The 18,454-nt window shown below is 40.9% G+C and overlaps 1 protein-coding gene across 2 annotated transcripts in view; it reads left to right on the forward strand.

Moving 5' to 3' along the window:
• The window catches only part of MTREX (Mtr4 exosome RNA helicase), a 76,955-nt gene that overhangs the window by 14,978 nt on the left and 43,523 nt on the right, over positions 1-18,454 (forward strand). For both annotated transcript variants that reach the window (XM_061617956.1, XM_061617967.1), the window contains exons 9-15: positions 950-1,048; positions 2,545-2,647; positions 2,777-2,908; positions 3,940-4,019; positions 5,758-5,868; positions 6,659-6,760; positions 8,272-8,397. In XM_061617956.1, coding sequence (XP_061473940.1) covers positions 950-1,048; positions 2,545-2,647; positions 2,777-2,908; positions 3,940-4,019; positions 5,758-5,868; positions 6,659-6,760; positions 8,272-8,397 — 753 coding nt within the window. The remainder of the gene's footprint in view (positions 1-949; positions 1,049-2,544; positions 2,648-2,776; positions 2,909-3,939; positions 4,020-5,757; positions 5,869-6,658; positions 6,761-8,271; positions 8,398-18,454) is intronic.

An 18,454-nucleotide genomic window follows, 5' to 3' on the forward strand; every position in this document is an offset into this window, starting at 1 on the left:
GAAGAGGATGCTGGACTAAATGAGCCTTTGATGTAATTTAGCAGGGGTCGTCTTTTGTCCAAATGGGTTACGAGGTTGGCCTGTTGCACTAAAAATCATGGTATAACGGTGCAGGAAACCGTAGTTAACTAAAAGTGAATCTTTCTGAACTCCTCTGCCGTGTGGTAGGAGTTAGGTTTGTTCACTTAATGTTAAATCATGGATTAGTGTTATGTCCAAATGCCTCAGTTGGCTGCAAAGTTGTATAGTTCCCTTATGAATAAGCAGGGCCTAAGGCGGCGTCGTGACTTCTGTAGAAACTGCAGTTGTTCCTAAGCTGACCAACTCAGCTTGCTGGTACAGCATGTGGATCCTTTCTCCAGGCAGCACTCTTCCGAAGGGACCATGGCTGGGTGGTAGAGGACAAGATTTGCATGTCAAATATCTGTGATTTGTTTCTCAGCAGCTCTGATTAAAGGATCGTAGGCAGCAAGGATGGGGCAGAGAACCTGGGGAGCTGTTGCTGGTTAGAATAAAAACATCAGGGGAAACTATTCAAAGCAAACTCACTTCCTTTTGTTAAATTAAGTGGTACGGAAGTTTCAGAGAGAAATGAGAACTCACCTGTTCGAGGCTGTGTGGAGTCAGATCCTATTTGTGTTTAAACAAAAATAAATCTGATTGTGTTCAGCAGGGCTTATGCTCAAGTAAGTGAGTATTGCAGTCTTGTTTTAACTGCCTCCAACTTAGTAAGGGTTCAATTTCCTGACTTCTAATATTTAACTAATTGCAGGCAGCAGTATCCTCTTGACAAATTCTCTTGTCATTCACATCTTGTCTCTTACTGAGAACACTGTCTTGGTAACCTATCGCAGGTTGTTGGTATATAGAAGTTGAGAATTGCAAATACACTCTGTATTATGTATAAAAGCACTATAAATCTAAAAATCTATGTATTTCTCTCTGCCAGCCTTGTCATGTGATCTACACAGATTATCGACCCACTCCTCTGCAACATTATATCTTCCCAGCAGGGGGAGATGGACTTCACCTTGTGGTTGATGAAAATGTAAGGAATTGTGCATTTGATTGGAATGGGTGATGCCTGTACTTGTAATTTTAAATGCAAGAATGAAAGGTCTGGGATGAAGAATAAGGGCCAGGATCCAGAGAACAAGTAGGCACATCGAAGGGCTTTTGTGTGCCCCATGGGATATGTGACTCTTTGGAATTGAATAACAAATTCTCAAACAATAAACAACAAAGTCTTGTACCATACCAAAGGCGCCTTTTGAACACCCGCAGCTTCCAAAGTGATTTGCCATGCAGCATAGAAGAACAAAAAGCCTAACCGCCATTGTATATGTGGACCTAGTTGTGTACTTCTTTCAGTTTTTGTCAAAAATATTTTTCCCCCTTGGCTAATACGCTTGACAAGTGGGCTTTGCAACAAAATGTCAGTGTTCCAAACAACTAGCCACGCCCTCTTCTAGAATACTGCATTCCTCACCCTCACCTCTAGTTTTCCATTTCTCCCCACACAGAGCAGACACTTGCGGTTCTGTGGCCACTGCACATGTTCACTCCTCATTGGGCTGTTTGGAGGCTCTCTCCCCCCATCCACACCGGTGTAGGTTTTTCCCCTGAAAGATGTTTGTGCTTTGAAAATCTTGAGATTCCCCCCAAGCTTGCTAATAACTCCCTCTTGTGCATGGATGGTTGGGCTCAGAGCTAGGAAAAGGACTTCCCTATTAAGATAGAGAGAGAGAGCCCTTAGTTTGGTTCTGGATTTATTTATATGAAAGAATTCTACAATGCAGGTCTCTTAAATATCAGATCATATTTTCCTGATATGTTTGTTGTAATTTTATGTAACATTTTAAAAAAGCTGTCAGTGCTTCAGCCTCAGAGCATGTGATACATCCGTAGTGTATCTACCCTAGGACTCTAGGGATCCTCATTGTTATTTGTGTTGTGGCTCTCAAAATAAGGAGTTGTATAGGTTCTATGTAGTCGCAAGTTTTCCCATCATTCCTTCCCAACAGACACTATGATCTGTGGCAACTGAGCATGCTCAGTCCTCATTGGGCTGTTTTGGGTCATTTCATCTTACAGGCTTTTTTCTGCTTTTTTTTTTTGTACTTTGGTAAACCCTGGGATTCCTCTAAACCTGCGGATACCTCTGTCTTGCATGTGAATGGTGTTTGGCCTACATAAGGATCAGCACTTGCAAAATTCCCTTCTGTCCCCACGACCCAAGTTCTTAACCCCCATGGTTACTAAAACAAGTTTAAAAACAAAAGGAAATTTCTACTTAAATAGCAGAATGAAAGCAAATTATCATGGACTTAGCTAAAGGTGACCCAGAAAAGACTTCCATTAGTTAGAAAAGTGTTGAGGACCTGATGGTCAAATAGCAGGATATAAATTCAGTGAACTAAATATGGGTTTTCACAGTACAAATTACGGCAAAGTCTCACATTTTGTTATTTCCCAAAACAAACTGATATATTTTACCTATATATACGTTATTTGTATGTTAACAAATTCCACTTCACTCCCCAGGGTGATTTTAGAGAAGACAATTTCAATGCAGCCATGCAAGTACTTCGAGATGCAGGTGACTTAGCTAAAGGGGACCAGAAAGGCAGAAAAGGAGGAACGAAAGGTGGGTTTTAACTTTTCATGTAAAATGTGTTGTGAAATAAACAGATACTGCACTTATTGTGGAAATTAAGATACTGCCCCCACACTTCCACAAAATTTATATTTCTTGCTGACTTCGCTATCTTCATAGGTCCATCAAATGTATTTAAGATTGTAAAGATGATCATGGAAAGAAACTTCCAACCAGTAATTATATTCAGTTTCAGTAAGAAAGACTGTGAAGCGTATGCTCTTCAGATGACGAAACTGGACTTCAACACAGGTATGTACTACCTTCTTGCAGCCTCCACTTCGTATACTTAACAGTAATCAAGGTCTAATCTACTGATGGTTGTATCAGCTAAGTTCTGCTCAGAGTAAACCCATTGAAACTAACAAATATAATTAATGTAATTCCATTAATTTCAGTGGGTCTACTCGGAGTAGAATGTTGTTGAATACAGCCCTTAGTTTCAAGTTGGTGGGGTGTATTAGGCCAGTGATGTGAATTAGCCTTTTCTTATTTGAACAACGTAGCTTTTGAAACTTCCCTCTGTTTGCTATGCAGCATGGGGAACTGCTGTTTGAGTCAAAAATAAGTGTAAAGCCTTGACGCACAGAATTAGATTCATGTTTCTTTAGATTCTGGCAGGCATCTTGACAGTGTTTTTTGTAGGAGTGTTGTCTCTTATTTTCACAGTAGTACCATTTGCAAAATAAAAGGACTTTTTAATTTATGCACTTTTTTACTCACAAAAATTTACTTAAATGTTAATTTCAGTTTGAATCTGTTTGCTTAAAGCGTGTCAAGAGCATGCTGTTTCTGAGCTCATTTTCCATAGTAAAGGAATTCTACTTGTCATGCTCCCAGAAAAGCTCTCGTGCAAAAATACACAGCACAGAGAAAAGTGATGTGACAATTTTATAATGATTCCTCTAACGTTTCGTCGTTTGACAGAAGAAAGCATTGTCAAACCCAGAATTGTTGGATGTTCTTGTTACATATAGTTAACATTTACTGAATTCTTACGTAAACTTGTTTAAAGTGCCAAAATTTGGCTTATTTATCATGCCTATATTTACAATTTTCCAATGGGTGTGGTGTAGATAGTTCTCTAAAGATCCCAGAACAACCACTAAGCGTGGTGGGAGAAACACCAATTATCCTACATTCCCGTCACTACTTATGAGTGAAGTTACTTTGTACATATACCTTTTTAGTGGACTTCTTGGTGGTACTTTTAGATCGTTTGGGTTACGAGCACGGCAATTTGTTATAGAACAAAAAAGTTATGCATAGAGTTCTTTTTTCAGATGAAGAAAAAAGGATGGTTGAAGAAGTATTTAATAATGCAATTGACTGTTTGTCTGATGAAGACAAAAAACTTCCTCAGGTGAGTGTCTAAGGATAATTAAGAGTGCGATCTGAAGAGCTTATTTATGTCTCACAACATGGACCAATGCCTCATATTTGCGCTCAGCCATGAAGTAGCCATGTGACATCAGTCCTTGCATCACTTCATGAAACGCTAGGTATTGGTACACCAGTAGATATTCCATACCTGTTCCTACTACAGTCACTATGTACAGGTGACTGTAATTTCTGTATTAGATGAAATTGGGGCATGGAATTTGGCAAAGATGCTGTGCCAGCTCTGGTGAAAGCCACCAAAGTGACCGCCAGTTTTATGCTGCAGCTATATTGGGTTGTATCCATCTATGTCCTTCTGTTCACAGAAGCCTGTAATACACTAGAGCAGGGATGGGGAATCTGTGGCTCTCCAGAGGTTGGACTGCAGTTTCCATCAGCCCCAGCCAGCATGATGATGGGAATTAGAATTCAACAGTATCTGAAGGGCCTCAAGTTCCTCATCTCTGCAGTAGAGACTTCAGTCGGTGGAAAGGGGAATTGGTGAAAATTGCCCTCTTTTTTTTGTTCATGAAAGCCTCCATTGGATCAAAGAGCCTTTCATGAATAGGACATAGTTGAGTACTTCATATATTCTTCTATTATGTCAGACTTGTGTAATACAGTGACATGTCACTTGGATACATTATTGTGGGCTGATTTCACACATCACACCATCCAAATCATTGTCTTGGATGCATGAGAGTGTGAGCTCCTCAAGAACAGATTCCAGCCATTTCACTTCTCCCCAGTTGTTTTGCTGCTGTGCTACACAGTGCATGGTTTAGATTACCACGTTGCTTGAATCTGGGCTCATGGTTTTGCTCTCTCTAGACTAACCATGAGCTGTAACCATAGTTTCTTTGTTTATTCATTCCATTTATAGACCACTTAATATCCAAAGATCTTGAAGTGCCTTCCAATAAAAATACATAAATATGTATTTGTTCTTAGTTTATTGCTTGTGGATTGTCCAGAAGAGCTGCAAGCCTGGTTTTGAAAGACACACTAATGCAAGGCGGTTTAGCTCATCACGGTGCAGCAGCAAAATAACAGGGAAGGAGTGAAGCATCTGTGATCTCTCTAGGAGCCCTCATCCTTACATGTTTATGCTAAGCCAGGGATTCATTTAGCATGATGTGCAAACCAGGCCAATGTTAGGTTTAGCTTGTAAACATCCATAGCTTTTAAAAATTGGCTTTCACATGTTGGGAGGTGGGTGGGAATTGAAAATTCTCAGACCATTGTTGTGCATTTTGAGAGTAACATTAAATTGAGTTTTTGTTCTGTGGCCACCAAAATATAATTTCCAACATTGTTTTCATCTTAGCATTCATGAATGAGTTTAAAACTCTGTATAGAATGCCTGGAGTTGAATCCTAGGCAAGTAGACAAAACTATAGTGCCTCGGAAGGCAAAGTTGTGATGATGTGTTCCAACAAATGTAAGTTGACTCTTGTATTGTTTCTTCTGTATTGTATCAGCCTTACAGGGAAATCCAAAAATTAAGTAGCCCACTGAAATTGTTACAAGTTCATCTGGCCGCACTAAATTAGTCATTTGTGGTTCAAAGAAAACCAATCTTTATAAATCTCCCTGTCAGGTAACCTGGAGAAAATTCCTGTTTACCACAGGCGAGTGGCTACTTACAAGCCTGATTTATATGTAATTAGGCTTCATCTTTTCTTTTGGAAAAGAAATATATGTCCCATCTGTGCCCACAGGTAGAGCATGTGCTTCCACTTTTGAAGCGAGGCATTGGAATCCATCATGGGGGCTTGCTTCCTATTCTAAAAGAAACCATAGAAATACTTTTCTCTGAAGGATTGATAAAGGTATGTACTGTTAGGCATATATTGGTAATTGCTTTCAGTTTGTGAGTGTCCTTGCACATTGGTTTGTTACTACAGCACACACTGTGAAACACTAAATTATGCATTATTATTCACAGCCATAGGTTGGGACTTGTTTACCAAAACTCCCTGTAGGAGCTTTACAACTGTTAATTGCTAGGTTTTATGAAACAGTCATATGGACAGGACATTCATCCCTAAATTAAACTAATATTTGCTTCACAAAGATAATATAAAGCCCTGGTCAGCAACAAATTTTGCATGGGGCCTAAAGTCTGAGTTGAGCAAGAACTGAAGAAACATTCCTGCTGACTCACTCCATAAAAATCAAGACATGGGTCAAGTGCTCTTCCTCAGCCAGAAGAGCAATAGAATTTTTGAAGATCCCTTCGCTTAATATTGGTGACTTTCTCTCTCATATAAACCAGCCATACGCATACGGCTTTTTAAACACAACACATACACATACCTCTGTCCCTCTTTCTTACATACAGAAGGTTGCTTAAAGAGCTATTTGCTTGTTACTTCTCTGACATAGAAGACCATGACTAATAAAGAGGTGTCCTTGGGATTGCTGCTTATATTGTGAGCCAGATGGCAAGCCTTTGGGAGCCAGATAGGCAACTTGAGGCCCAGGGGCTATTTTTACTCTACCCTAAAGAAGGGGTTTAGATCATTCAAATGTAGAAAATTTTTATTTAGTTCTGTCTTGTTTATCTTAATATTCCATAACTGGGTGATTTAGTTCTTACTCATTGCTCTGTTCACTTAGGCCTTGTTTGCAACGGAGACTTTTGCTATGGGAATAAACATGCCAGCAAGAACAGTGCTGTTCACAAGTGCCCGGAAGTTTGATGGGAAGGATTTCCGATGGGTAAGCAAATATAACATGCTGGAGAGGCAGGAGGACCAAACAGTTGAGGGCACGGACAGTCGCTTATGAGTATGACCAACAGTTTGAATACAGAAAGCTACCATTAGCATGCTAAGCTTAGTTTTGTTTTTCTTTGTTGCCAATTCAAAAGATATTGTCTTCAAACATTTACATGTTGTTCTGATTTAGCCTTTTATTTACTCTTTCGTACACAGCTTCATTTGCTTTGTTTCACCATTTTTTTGTTACTTTGCAAATCTAAGACTGCTGCTTCTGTTTGTTTTGTCTTTGCCTCCCTTCTCTCTATTGATACGTTGTCTTTGGAGTTCTCTTTTCTTATTCTGAAATTGAGACAGCTCTGTCACTTCCTGTGTTCAAAAAGTGCTTAAAAATATACCTGCCCTACCACTCTCAATTTCCCGTACAAGATAAGAAAATAATGGACAAAATTATGGAAGGGGCAGGCTTCTTTCAAGTGAAGTATTTCTGTATTCAAGGTACCCCCTTTGTCTGGACAAAAACTTTTTGAAAAACTGAAAGACACTAGACTTAATTGGTTTGGGACTTTGTCAAATTTCTCAATTTTTTGTCTGATCCTCAGGTTCAGACTTTTGCAAACTGATCCGTCAGCTTTTGAGAATTTATTGCTACAGGGTAATGATAGTAATAGTGATAATAGTTCTAACACGAGTATTATTTCCCTCTCTTGTGTGGCTAAAGACAGTGGGGGAAACAGATATGGGGAAAGAACTGGGGTCAGATCATTGGAGTTAACACCTGTTTGAAAGGCCCACATTCAGGGCAGCAGTAATGTTCTAAGTTGGCAGAAATGTGACAAAAGACATTTACTGGGACCTCTGGTGAACCTGTCCAGAAGTGAAAAGCCTTTGGGAGCAAGTGGCTATAGAGATTAATATTATCACAGGAGACAGTGTAGTATTGGGTCCCAAGTTATGTTATGTTTGTTATCTATATTTGATGAAGAAAATGCTGATACTATTTGTAAACAATTATTTGCTGGTAGCAGCATTGCTAGTTACTGAACAGGGACAGAAATCAATTAGAGAACTGGTACAAAAAAGCTTTTAGCATGATTTCTGAGAAATTATGCGCGTACCTTAAGAGGACAAGCAGAACCTTAAGCACACTTATACAGCAGTGTAGTAGAATTGTATGTTTCGTATGAATAATCTTTATTCCTTCTACATACGAATTTCTTTGGAGAAATACATAAAAATGCACCAATTATTACCTATTTGTGTATTTAATTTTATTTTGTCTATTATTCATTCTAATCTTATATTTTCCTCATTTGAATTCAGATAATGTTTCTGTGAAATACAAAATTTTAAAAATATAGCTTTTTGCCCAACCTTTGCATCCTTGCTGATTCTCTCCTTCAGCTCCCTCCTTCCTTGTAGTTTTCCTCTGGTTCCTTTTGTCTGTCTTATGGATGGACAGAGAGCCTTGACTTCTTTTTTCTTATTTATCTAATTTTGTCATACTTTCAGATCACCTCAGGTGAATATATTCAAATGTCTGGTCGTGCAGGACGTCGAGGCATGGATGATAGGGGAATAGTTATTCTAATGGTGGATGAGAAGATGAGCCCAACAGTTGGAAAACAGCTTCTTAAGGTATCTGGATGTCTGACTAGAATATTTCTAAAATCTATAAGGAGCATACAATAGAATATTGCTCATTAGTATTAATTTTAATTTAGCAGTAGTTACTGTAGTGATAGTGTTATTACTGTCTCTTATTTGGGACCATAGTTGTGCAAGATTACATTGTACATTCGTTTTTTGTGTTGGTCCCGCATCCCCCCAATCAGCTAAAGTACACATCCTGTAATCTTTATATGAATCAGGAGTTGGCATTACACTTCATTTTTCTTAAAGGGGGAGTTCTAGATTTGATAGAATAACAGGCATTTTAGACAGCCTTTGACTAACCTCCTGCTATACAGAACAGTGAATTCAAGACTAGAATGATTTGGCACATTTTGGGGGTAATGTAGTGGTTTGGGTTTTTTTATGTTTCAGTTGAGGTGGGGAATGCAATGTACACACGGAGACCTGGTGGAATGGAGAAAACCAGTGGGATACGGTTATCCCTGGATATAAACTATATCGGAAGGACAGGGAAGGACGTATTGGTGGCGGAATCGCTGTATACGTGAAAGAAGGCATTGAATCCAGCAAGCTCGAAACCCCAAAAGAGGCAGACTCCTCCACAGAATCGTTGTGGGTGGTGATACCATGCCCCAGGAGGGACTTAATACTGGGAACGATCTATCGTCCCCCTGATCAAAATGCTCAGGGAGACCTTGAGATGAGATATGAAATTGAGGAAGCATCCAAACTAGGAAATGTGGTAGTAATGGGTGACTTCAACTACCCGGACATAGACTGGCCGCATATGTGTTCCAGTCATGACAAAGAAGCAAAGTTTCTAGATATTCTAAATGACTATTCCCTAGACCAGTTGGTCATGGAAACGACCAGAGGGACGGCAACCCTGGACTTAATCCTCAGTGGGGACCGGGACCTGGTGCGAGATGTAAGTGTTGTTGAACCGATTGGGAGCAGTGACCACAGTGCTATTAAATTAAACATACATGTAACTGGCCAATTGCCAAGAAAATCCAACACGGTCACATTTGACTTCAAAAGAGGAAACTTCACAAAAATGAGGGGATTGGTAAAAAGAAAGCTGAAAAACAAAGTCCAGAGGGTCACATCACTCGAAAATGCTTGGAAGTTGTTTAAAAACACTATATTAGAAGCTCAACTGGAGTGCATACCGCAGATCAGAAAAGGTACCGCCAGGGCCAAGAAGATGCCAGCATGGTTAACGAGCAAAGTCAAAGAAGCTCTTAGAGGCAAAAAGTCTTCCTTCAGAAAATGGAAGTCTTGTCCGAATGAAGAAAATAAAAAAGAACACAAACTCTGGCAAAAGAAATGCATGAAGACAATAAGGGATGCTAAAAAAGAATTTGAGGAGCACATTGCTAAGAACATAAAAACCAACAACAAAAAATTCTATAAATACATTCAAAGCAGGAGACCATCTAGGGAGGCGATTGGACTCTTGGATGATAAGGGAGTCAAAGGTGTACTAAAGAACGATAAGGAGATTGCAGAGAAGCTAAATGAATTCTTTGCATTTGTCTTCACAGTGGAAGACATAGGGCAGATCCCTGAACCTGAACTAACATTTGCAGAAAGGGATTCTGAGGAACTGAGACAAATAGTGGTAACGAGAGAGGAAGTTCTAGGCTTAATGGACAATATAAAAACTGACAAATCACCGGGCCCGGATGGCATCCACCCGAGAGTTCTCAAAGAACTCAAATGTGAAATTGCTGATCTGCTAACTAAAATATGTAACTTGTCCCTTGGGTCCTCCTCCGTGCCTGAGGACTGGAAAGTGGCAAATGTAACGCCAATCTTCAAAAAGGGATCCAGAGGGGATCCCGGAAATTACAGGCCAGTTAGCTTAACTTCTGTCCCTGGAAAACTGGTAGAAAGTATTATTAAAGCTAGATTAACTAAGCACATAGAAGAACAAGCCTTGCTGAAGCAGAGCCAGCATGGCTTCTGCAAGGGAAAGTCCTGTCTCAGTAACCTATTAGAATTCTTTGAGAGTGTCAACAAGCATATAGATAGAGGTGATCCAGTGGACATAGTGTACTTAGACTTTCAAAAAGCGTTTGACAATGTACCTCACCAAAGGCTTCTGAGGAAGCTTAGCAGTCATGGAATAAGAGGAGAGGTCCTCTTGTGGATAAGGAATTGGTTAAGAAGCAGAAAGCAGAGAGTAGGAATAAACGGACAGTTCTCCCAATGGAGGGCTGTAGAAAGTGGAGTCCCTCAAGGATCGGTATTGGGACCTGTACTTTTCAACTTGTTCATTAATGACCTAGAATTAGGAGTGAGCAGTGAAGTGGCCAAGTTTGCTGACGACACTAAATTGTTCAGGGTTGTTAAAACAAAAAGGGATTGCGAAGAGCTCCAAAAAGATCTCTCCAAACTGAGTGAATGGGTGGAAAAATGGCAAATGCAATTCAATATAAACAAGTGTAAAATTATGCATATTGGAGCAAAAAATCTTAATTTCACATATACGCTCATGGGGTCTGAACTGGCGGTGACCGACCAGGAGAGAGACCTCGGGGTTGTAGTGGACAGCACGATGAAAATGTCGACCCAGTGTGCGGCAGCTGTGAAAAAGGCAAATTCCATGCTAGCGATAATTAGGAAAGGTATTGAAAATAAAACAGCCGATATCATAATGCCGTTGTATAAATCTATGGTGCGGCCGCATTTGGAATACTGTGTACAGTTCTGGTTGCCTCATCTCAAAAAGGATATTCTAGAGTTGGAAAAGGTTCAGAAGAGGGCAACCAGAATGATCAAGGGGATGGAGCGACTCCCTTACGAGGAAAGGTTGCAGCATTTGGGGCTTTTTAGTTTAGAGAAAAGGCGGGTCAGAGGAGACATGATAGAAGTGTATAAAATTATGCATGGCATTGAGAAAGTGGATAGAGAAAAGTTCTTCTCCCTCTCTCATAATACTAGAACTCGTGGACATTCAAAGAAGCTGAATGTTGGAAGATTCAGGACAGACAAAAGGAAGTACTTCTTTACTCAGCGCATAGTTAAACTATGGAATTTGCTCCCACAAAATGCAGTAATGGCCACCAGCTTGGACGGCTTTAAAAGAAGATTAGACAAATTCATGGAGGACAGGGCTATCAATGGCTACTAGCCGTGATGGCTGTGCTCTGCCACCCTAGTCAGAGGCAGCATGCTTCTGAAAACCAGTTGCTGGAAGCCTCAGGAGGGGAGAGTGTTCTTGCAGTCGGGTCCTGCTTGCGGGCTTCCCCCAGGCACCTGGTTGGCCACTGTGAGAACAGGATGCTGGACTAGATGGGGCACTGGCCTGATCCAGCAGGCTCTTCTTATGTTCTTATGAGAATGTTAGTTCCTAGCTTACCTCGGTACATACTGCAGTTTGATAACTGCCACCTTAATATCATTGTCCCTTCAAATTATGCATTTGATTAGAATTGAATGGCAGCTCTGTATTTAGTGTCATTGTGGAAACCTGGCAGAAGTGGCATTTTTTCTGTCCTTTGAGTGCATGAGGTGCAGTGCTTCTAAAGGTTCAGTGACGGTGTGCACTGAAGGGGGTGGTAGTTGTTGTAATTCCAAATTTAATGAAACTATAGCAAGTGAAATTGAGCGAGCCTGTTCTTGTGTACCTCTGTTTAGATAGCAAACAGTATTAAGGGCTGGTACTTTATCCTATAGTACAGCAAATATATATCATTGACCTGTAAAATATAGACATTGTAATGAATGTTTTCCAGATTGAAAAAAGAGCAGTATTATCTCTCTTACATTTAATTAATAGACTGTTTCAAGGAAGGTCAGCTGGAAAGCTTAATTCATGATGCTGACCTTTGGTTATAGACACACAAGCTTGAGTCCTAAGGAGTCCGGCAAAACTAAAGAGAACGTGGATCTCCCCATTGCTCATTTTGTAGACTGGGATCCAAAGAGGCCTGTGCATGTATGCAAAGCACTTCCATGAGGGGGGGAGAGCTGTCTTTTCATTAGAATGCACTCCCTTGCGCCACACTGAATTGTTCTCCGAAAGGTCCCCCAACCTTGAAGAGTGACTTTTCAGGACATGCAAGTAAGAAGAGCTCCACCTGACATGCTACACTTTCCACAATGTTTTGCAAACTTTTGTTTGTAGCAACTTAACAATAAAAGCTGCCAATTCAGTTGGAAATGTAATTTATCTAGACTGGAATCCTTTATAATCTGTTGAAACATGTGGCTGTTGAACATGACTGTGTGGTCTCTTTGGAGCACAACATGGTGCACTTCCCTGGCAGATGCTTCCACTTGAACAGTTGGCTGCCGTCATGAAGAATCTTACAGAGTGTTTTGTGAGAGACACACCTATCTGATGCAGGAGTGGCTAAGTTTTTGCCCTCTAGATGTTGCTAGACTACAAATCCCACCAGTGTAACTATTAGGCCTACTGGCAAGGGCCGATGAGAGTTGGGGGTCCAACATAGCCTGGAGGCCACAGGGTTAGCCACCCCTGCTCTAATGAATTCATTTCCATCCAATTTTCCTTCATATGACTACTTTCTAGAGGAGCCTATATTCTACATTATACATTATTTACCCCTAAATCTAATCTCTTGTTGAAAGTTACCTTCTGATCTCACTGTGTATGACAAGACAGAGAGACAAACCGTCAAAATGCTGGAGTGGAATCTGTCCAACTGTGTAGAGTCCATGTGTAAACATCAGCTGAACACACAGACTTAATTGCAGACTTGTCTGGTTTTACATCAAGCTCATTCACATATGTTTCCAAGCATCTACATGTGTGGACAGGCTTGGAAACTTAATTGACCTCAGTTTGCCAAAGGATGTGACCTACCAGCCCAGAGCCTGGCATGGATGGCCAAGGGCAGTTCAGTAGTGGTCAGTATGTTCAGTCCTTTGCTGCTCAGAGGAGGCAACTGGAATAATTTTAATTGAAAAACATTTTTAAAGATGTGTTCCAGGCAGGCTAATTTTACATTGTATTTAAATCTATCAGGCAGCATGTTCTGAACTCAAGTTTCAGAAAAGTACAAAAGCATGTTTTAAAATCTGCATGTAGTTACTATATCTGTACTTGCAGTCTGGCGAGGGTGTCTTATAAGTTGTCATTACTGAATCTTTAAAATTTCATGCATTGTTGTGCACCTCAGGCAGAAGAGGTGGTAGCAGTTACTGAGTACTTTTAGAACCGCTGGCAAAAGGAGGGAGGGGAGCTTGTTGTCCAACTGCTTCTTTGAATCATTTGGTCCCAAGAGTGGAGAAAACAGGCAATAATGCAGTGCTGGACTTCGGATCAGTCACAATGCTGGGCTCGGAGGACTTATTTCTGAGTAGACCTGCCTAAGTGCACATATAGCCTTAGATCCTCTTTCATGGTGAGGAGTGGGGCTGGGAGAAAGATGGGCGTGACTGCTCCAGGCCTTGTGGACAAGGCAGAGAGCAATGAAAAAATGCCTTAAACAGAGCCAAATATAAGCAATGATACCAGGGAACTTGAGGGGTGACTCTGGCAGCATCTTGTTTTTGGGGGGTCTCTGCTGACACTTCCCAATATCCAAGCACTTCACTCTCTTGGTCCTTTTCCGATTCATCAGATGATTGATCTGATGAGTGGGGAGGGGGTGATTTTCATCCCCACTAGAGTGCTGGATTGGTGGAGAGGTTTCAACCTCTCTCCCCAGCACCATGATAAGGATGCAAATGGCCCCTCATCAGATCAGTCGTGACGTTTGGGAAGGGGGCAATAACCTCCCCTCTGTTTCTCCACAATTGTGGGTGTGGGGTACATAGGAACCTGCCTTATACTGAGTCAACCATTGGTCTGTCTAGCTCAATATTGCCTACACAGACTGGCAGCAGCTCTCCAGGGTTTCAGGAGTCTCTCCTAGCACTACCTGGAAATGCCAGGGATTGAACCTGGGATTTTCTATGTGCAGAGCAGATCCTCTGCCACTGAGCTATGGCCACCACTGGCATGCAGCCCCTGGGGAGTTGGCCAAGAGTAGATACAGCCCTGGGCTGTATCACAAGCATTCTGTGTACCTGTTACATTTATATCCCATCCTTCCCTCTTGGCAGTGAGCCATCCAAATTACTGGCCAGTTCAAGACTCAGTTTACTTCAGAACATGTCAAACATGTCAAATTTATCCTCCTGTTAAGTAACCTAGAATAAATCAAGAGGAAGTCATACATGTGACATGGTTAATGAGTGAAGAGACGAAGGGATAGTTTGGTATTGTGCATTGGTTTGTAGTAGATCATCCTGTAGCAGAGGTGGGGAGAAAATAGACTGTGTTTCACTGGTGAAATACCTACTTGTCTGCTTGTTCCTGGATTCTTGCTAAGAATGCAAGCCAAAGTGGATCTTAAATCTGATCCATCAAAGTACTTTCTTTTCTTTTGGTGAGCTTGCATACTCAGGATCGCTTAACACAAGTTGTTTATGCCTAGAGATCTTGATTATTCACTCTTCTTCTAAACATTTAAAGCACAGCAGCAGAACAAAGGGTTGCTAGGAAAGAAACAGATCATGCAAGATGGACATTAGTCTTCCCTGTCATATAGTTTGTAGGCCACATAACTATGCTGGGTCCCAGAGTATGCTTTTCCATCTCTGGAAAATGTTGAACTATTAGTATTTTCCTTTTTTTTTTTTTTTTGCGCACTCCACAGATGGCAAGAGTGTTATATTGCCAAAATCCAGTTTCTTGGAAACTGCTTCTGGTTTGCCAAATGGATCATAGTGAAATATTTTATGGTTCACTTTGCCTTTAATGACAATAAAGGAATTTCAATAATTTTCAGTAATTTAAAAAAAAACCCTGAAGGGAAAGGATGGAAGTGAAGCTGTTAGTTAAATTTATTTATTATTTATTTATTACATTTATATACTGCCCCATAGCTGAAGCTCTCTGGGCAGTTTACAGCAATTAAAAACAAATATACAAATTTTAAAACACAAAAAACAATTTAAAAACACATTTTTTTTAAAAAAAATTAAAAACAATTTAAAAACACATGCTAAAATGCCTGGGACAAGAGGAAAGTCCTGACCTGGTGCCGAGAAGATAACAGTGTTGGTGCCAGGCACACCTCATTAAGTGTTTATTGTTTTAGGTATTAAGGCCATAACAACAAGTAATGTGTGAGGAAAATGGAAAAAGTCCTAGGAAGCTGTCACCACTCTTAGACAGGATGCACACATTGAATGAAGCACATGCCAACGCCCTGGATTTGAGTCTTGTCGCTAGCAGCTTCCTTCAAGTCAATAACTACAGTTGGCAATCTGACTCTGTCAGTCTTCTACATGTTGCAATAAACTTCTGTTATTAATTTTGGGGCCATTCAGACATCATGATAAACCATGGTTTAAACCTTGGACTGATGTGGTCCTCCTATCTCCAGTGCAGCTGAGAGGAGATCAGAGGCTTTCACTTCTGTTTTTATTAATCACAATTTATCATTATGTCTTGGAGAGCAAGTGTGGTGTAGTGGTTAAGGTGTTGGACTATGACCTGGGAGACCAGGGTTCGAATCCCCACAGAGCCATGAAGCTCACTGGGTGACCTTGGGCCAGTTACTGCCTCTCAGCCTCATGAAAACCCTATTCATAGGGTCGCAATAAGCAAGAATCGACTTGAAGGCAGTCTATTTCCATTTCATTTTTCATTGTTATGTCTGAAGCGTAAACTTTGATTAATCTTAGCTGTGGTTTGTTTGAAACAAATAGCTTCATAACCTATGGTTTGATGTTGGCTGGTTTCAAACAAACATAATTAAGTTTAACCACGGTTTATCAGGGTAGGATGAAACAAGCAGATGCAATTAATTAAAAACAGCAAAAGCTTCCAATATCCATCTCATGTCCACCCCAGAGAAGTATGCAAGCTTGAAGCTTCCTACACTTCATTCCCAAAACCTTGATTTATCATGATGTCCTGACCCAGCTTTGTCTTTTGTTGAATGTCAACAAAACTTTTATGCTTTGTGGAATGGTTAGAGTGAGGACTGGGGCAACCCAGGTTCAAATCCCTAGTTAGCCAAGATGCTAGCAGATCTTGGGCTGAGAGTGTAGGGCTGGCTGCTTAACATACCCACAGGGCGGCTGTGAGGACAGACTGAAGAGAGAACAATGCAAGCCATCTTGAGTGCCTTGAGAACATGTGGGATGTAAGTATCATAATTAAATTAACTCAAACCCATCCCCTTTTAGAGCATTTGAAAATAACTAGCCAACAATTGCTGGTATAGCACAGTGGGGAGGAGAGCCTGGCTGGGAGTCCAGAGTTTGTGAGTTCAAATCCCCACGCGTGCCTCCTGGGTGTCAAGAGCCAGCTAAAGATCAACCCCACAGTGAGTGGCTCAGGGGTTAGGTGCCCTGCCACCTGTGCAGCCATGGGCAAGCTGCATAGTCCCAAGGAGCCCAGTTGCCCCCCAGCTGGCAGTTGCAGACAAGAAAGGGGCTGGCTTGTGCAGCTGTGGCAAGCTGAGTAGGCCCTAGCCAGCTGGGGAGGACTAGCCTCAGAGGCAATACCGCTTACCATGAAAACCCTATTCATAGGTTCACCATAAGTCGGGATCGACTTGAAAGCAGTCCATTTCCATTTTTTTTCTACATCATTAGGAATAGTTGATGGTTGGGAAAAGTGTGTGTGTGTGTGTGTGTGTGTGTGTGTGTGTGTGTGTGTGTGTGAGAGAGAGAGAGAGAGAGAGAGAGAGAGAGAGAGAGAGAGAGAGAGAGGAGAGAGAGAATATTGTGGGTTTTTATTACAGTGCAAAAGTTGGTTGAATTTCAAAAGATCAAAGCTTGGTGGAAATTGAGCAGTCTTGAAATTATTCAGACTTGAGAGAAAGGGAGTAATGTGAAACTTTTGTCTTCATAAGAATAATTCTCAAGGAAGATATGAGTTTATGCACTGCAGAGCTTAAACAATTTGTCTTATGCTGTAATGGTTCAGATATAACATATTTAAACAATGGCTTATTATCATAGATTATTATTGAGCCAAGAACTGGCCTTGGGCCCTCACCTCTCTTGTTCCCTCTCCCCTTACATGCTCAGCTAAGTGTTTCTGTCGTGGTTAGTCCAAGGCAAAGTTTCCTGTTAGATCCAAATGGGGAAACTTGGGTTTAATCTTGGCTTGTTATCCAGGGTGTGAAACCAGGATTCCTTCAGTGCCAGAGCCACAGCTGAGAAGTTAGAGAACACAAAAAGATCAAGATCAAATTAAGTTATTGTATGATAGATATTGAAAGTGGTGATAAAAGACCATTTCAGTGGCTCAGCACCCTTTGTGAGCCATGATACCAGCAAATGGAGCAATTGAAGCTTGTATGGGGATAGTTCCGCTCAAGCTTTGGTTGCTGATCACACTGTGAAGGAGAGGGTTGAAGAGCCCTGTATTTGTTTATTTAAATTTAATTAGTTGCTTGTATTATAAAAATGAACCCAAAGCCACTTACAATCAATAAAAAGATTAAAACCAATATAAAAAACTTTAACAACACAATACATAGATTTAAAAGGCTGTGGGATAGCCCACCCCCTAAAAGAGGCTACAACGTCAAAAGCTATCCAGAAGCCCTCCAAAATTAAGAGCCTAATGCCTGGAAGAAGAGAAATATTTTTGCCTTGCAGTGGAAGATAGATAATGATGGCGCCAAGCATACCTCCCTGGGGAGAGCTTTCTGTAAATGAGGCCACCACTGAGAAGGGTTGCTCTTGTGTTGCCACCTTCCACACCTCTGCCTGTCTCTCAGTTCAGTGGGAGAATAAGCCAGTGGATGGAGAGCCAATGTTGCTGGCACTTCGACTCTTGATCCATTTACGGCCCTTGCTAATAATAATGCTGTCCGTTTCTCCTTGTTGCAGCAGCTTTCCATCATTAAGATTGGTTGGCTTCTCTGTACAGTTGCCATTATTGGAAACAGAAATAAGTTTAATTCCCGGTCCATTGAATCAAGACGTGTTCTGAATTGGTTGTTAGTTGCAGACACATTCATAAGCTATAGTAGCTGCTCAGTCAGCCTTATCTACTTGAATTTTTTCTTAATAC

This window comes from Rhineura floridana, chromosome 1, assembly GCF_030035675.1.
Source record: "Rhineura floridana isolate rRhiFlo1 chromosome 1, rRhiFlo1.hap2, whole genome shotgun sequence".
Taxonomy (NCBI): domain Eukaryota; kingdom Metazoa; phylum Chordata; class Lepidosauria; order Squamata; family Rhineuridae; genus Rhineura; species Rhineura floridana.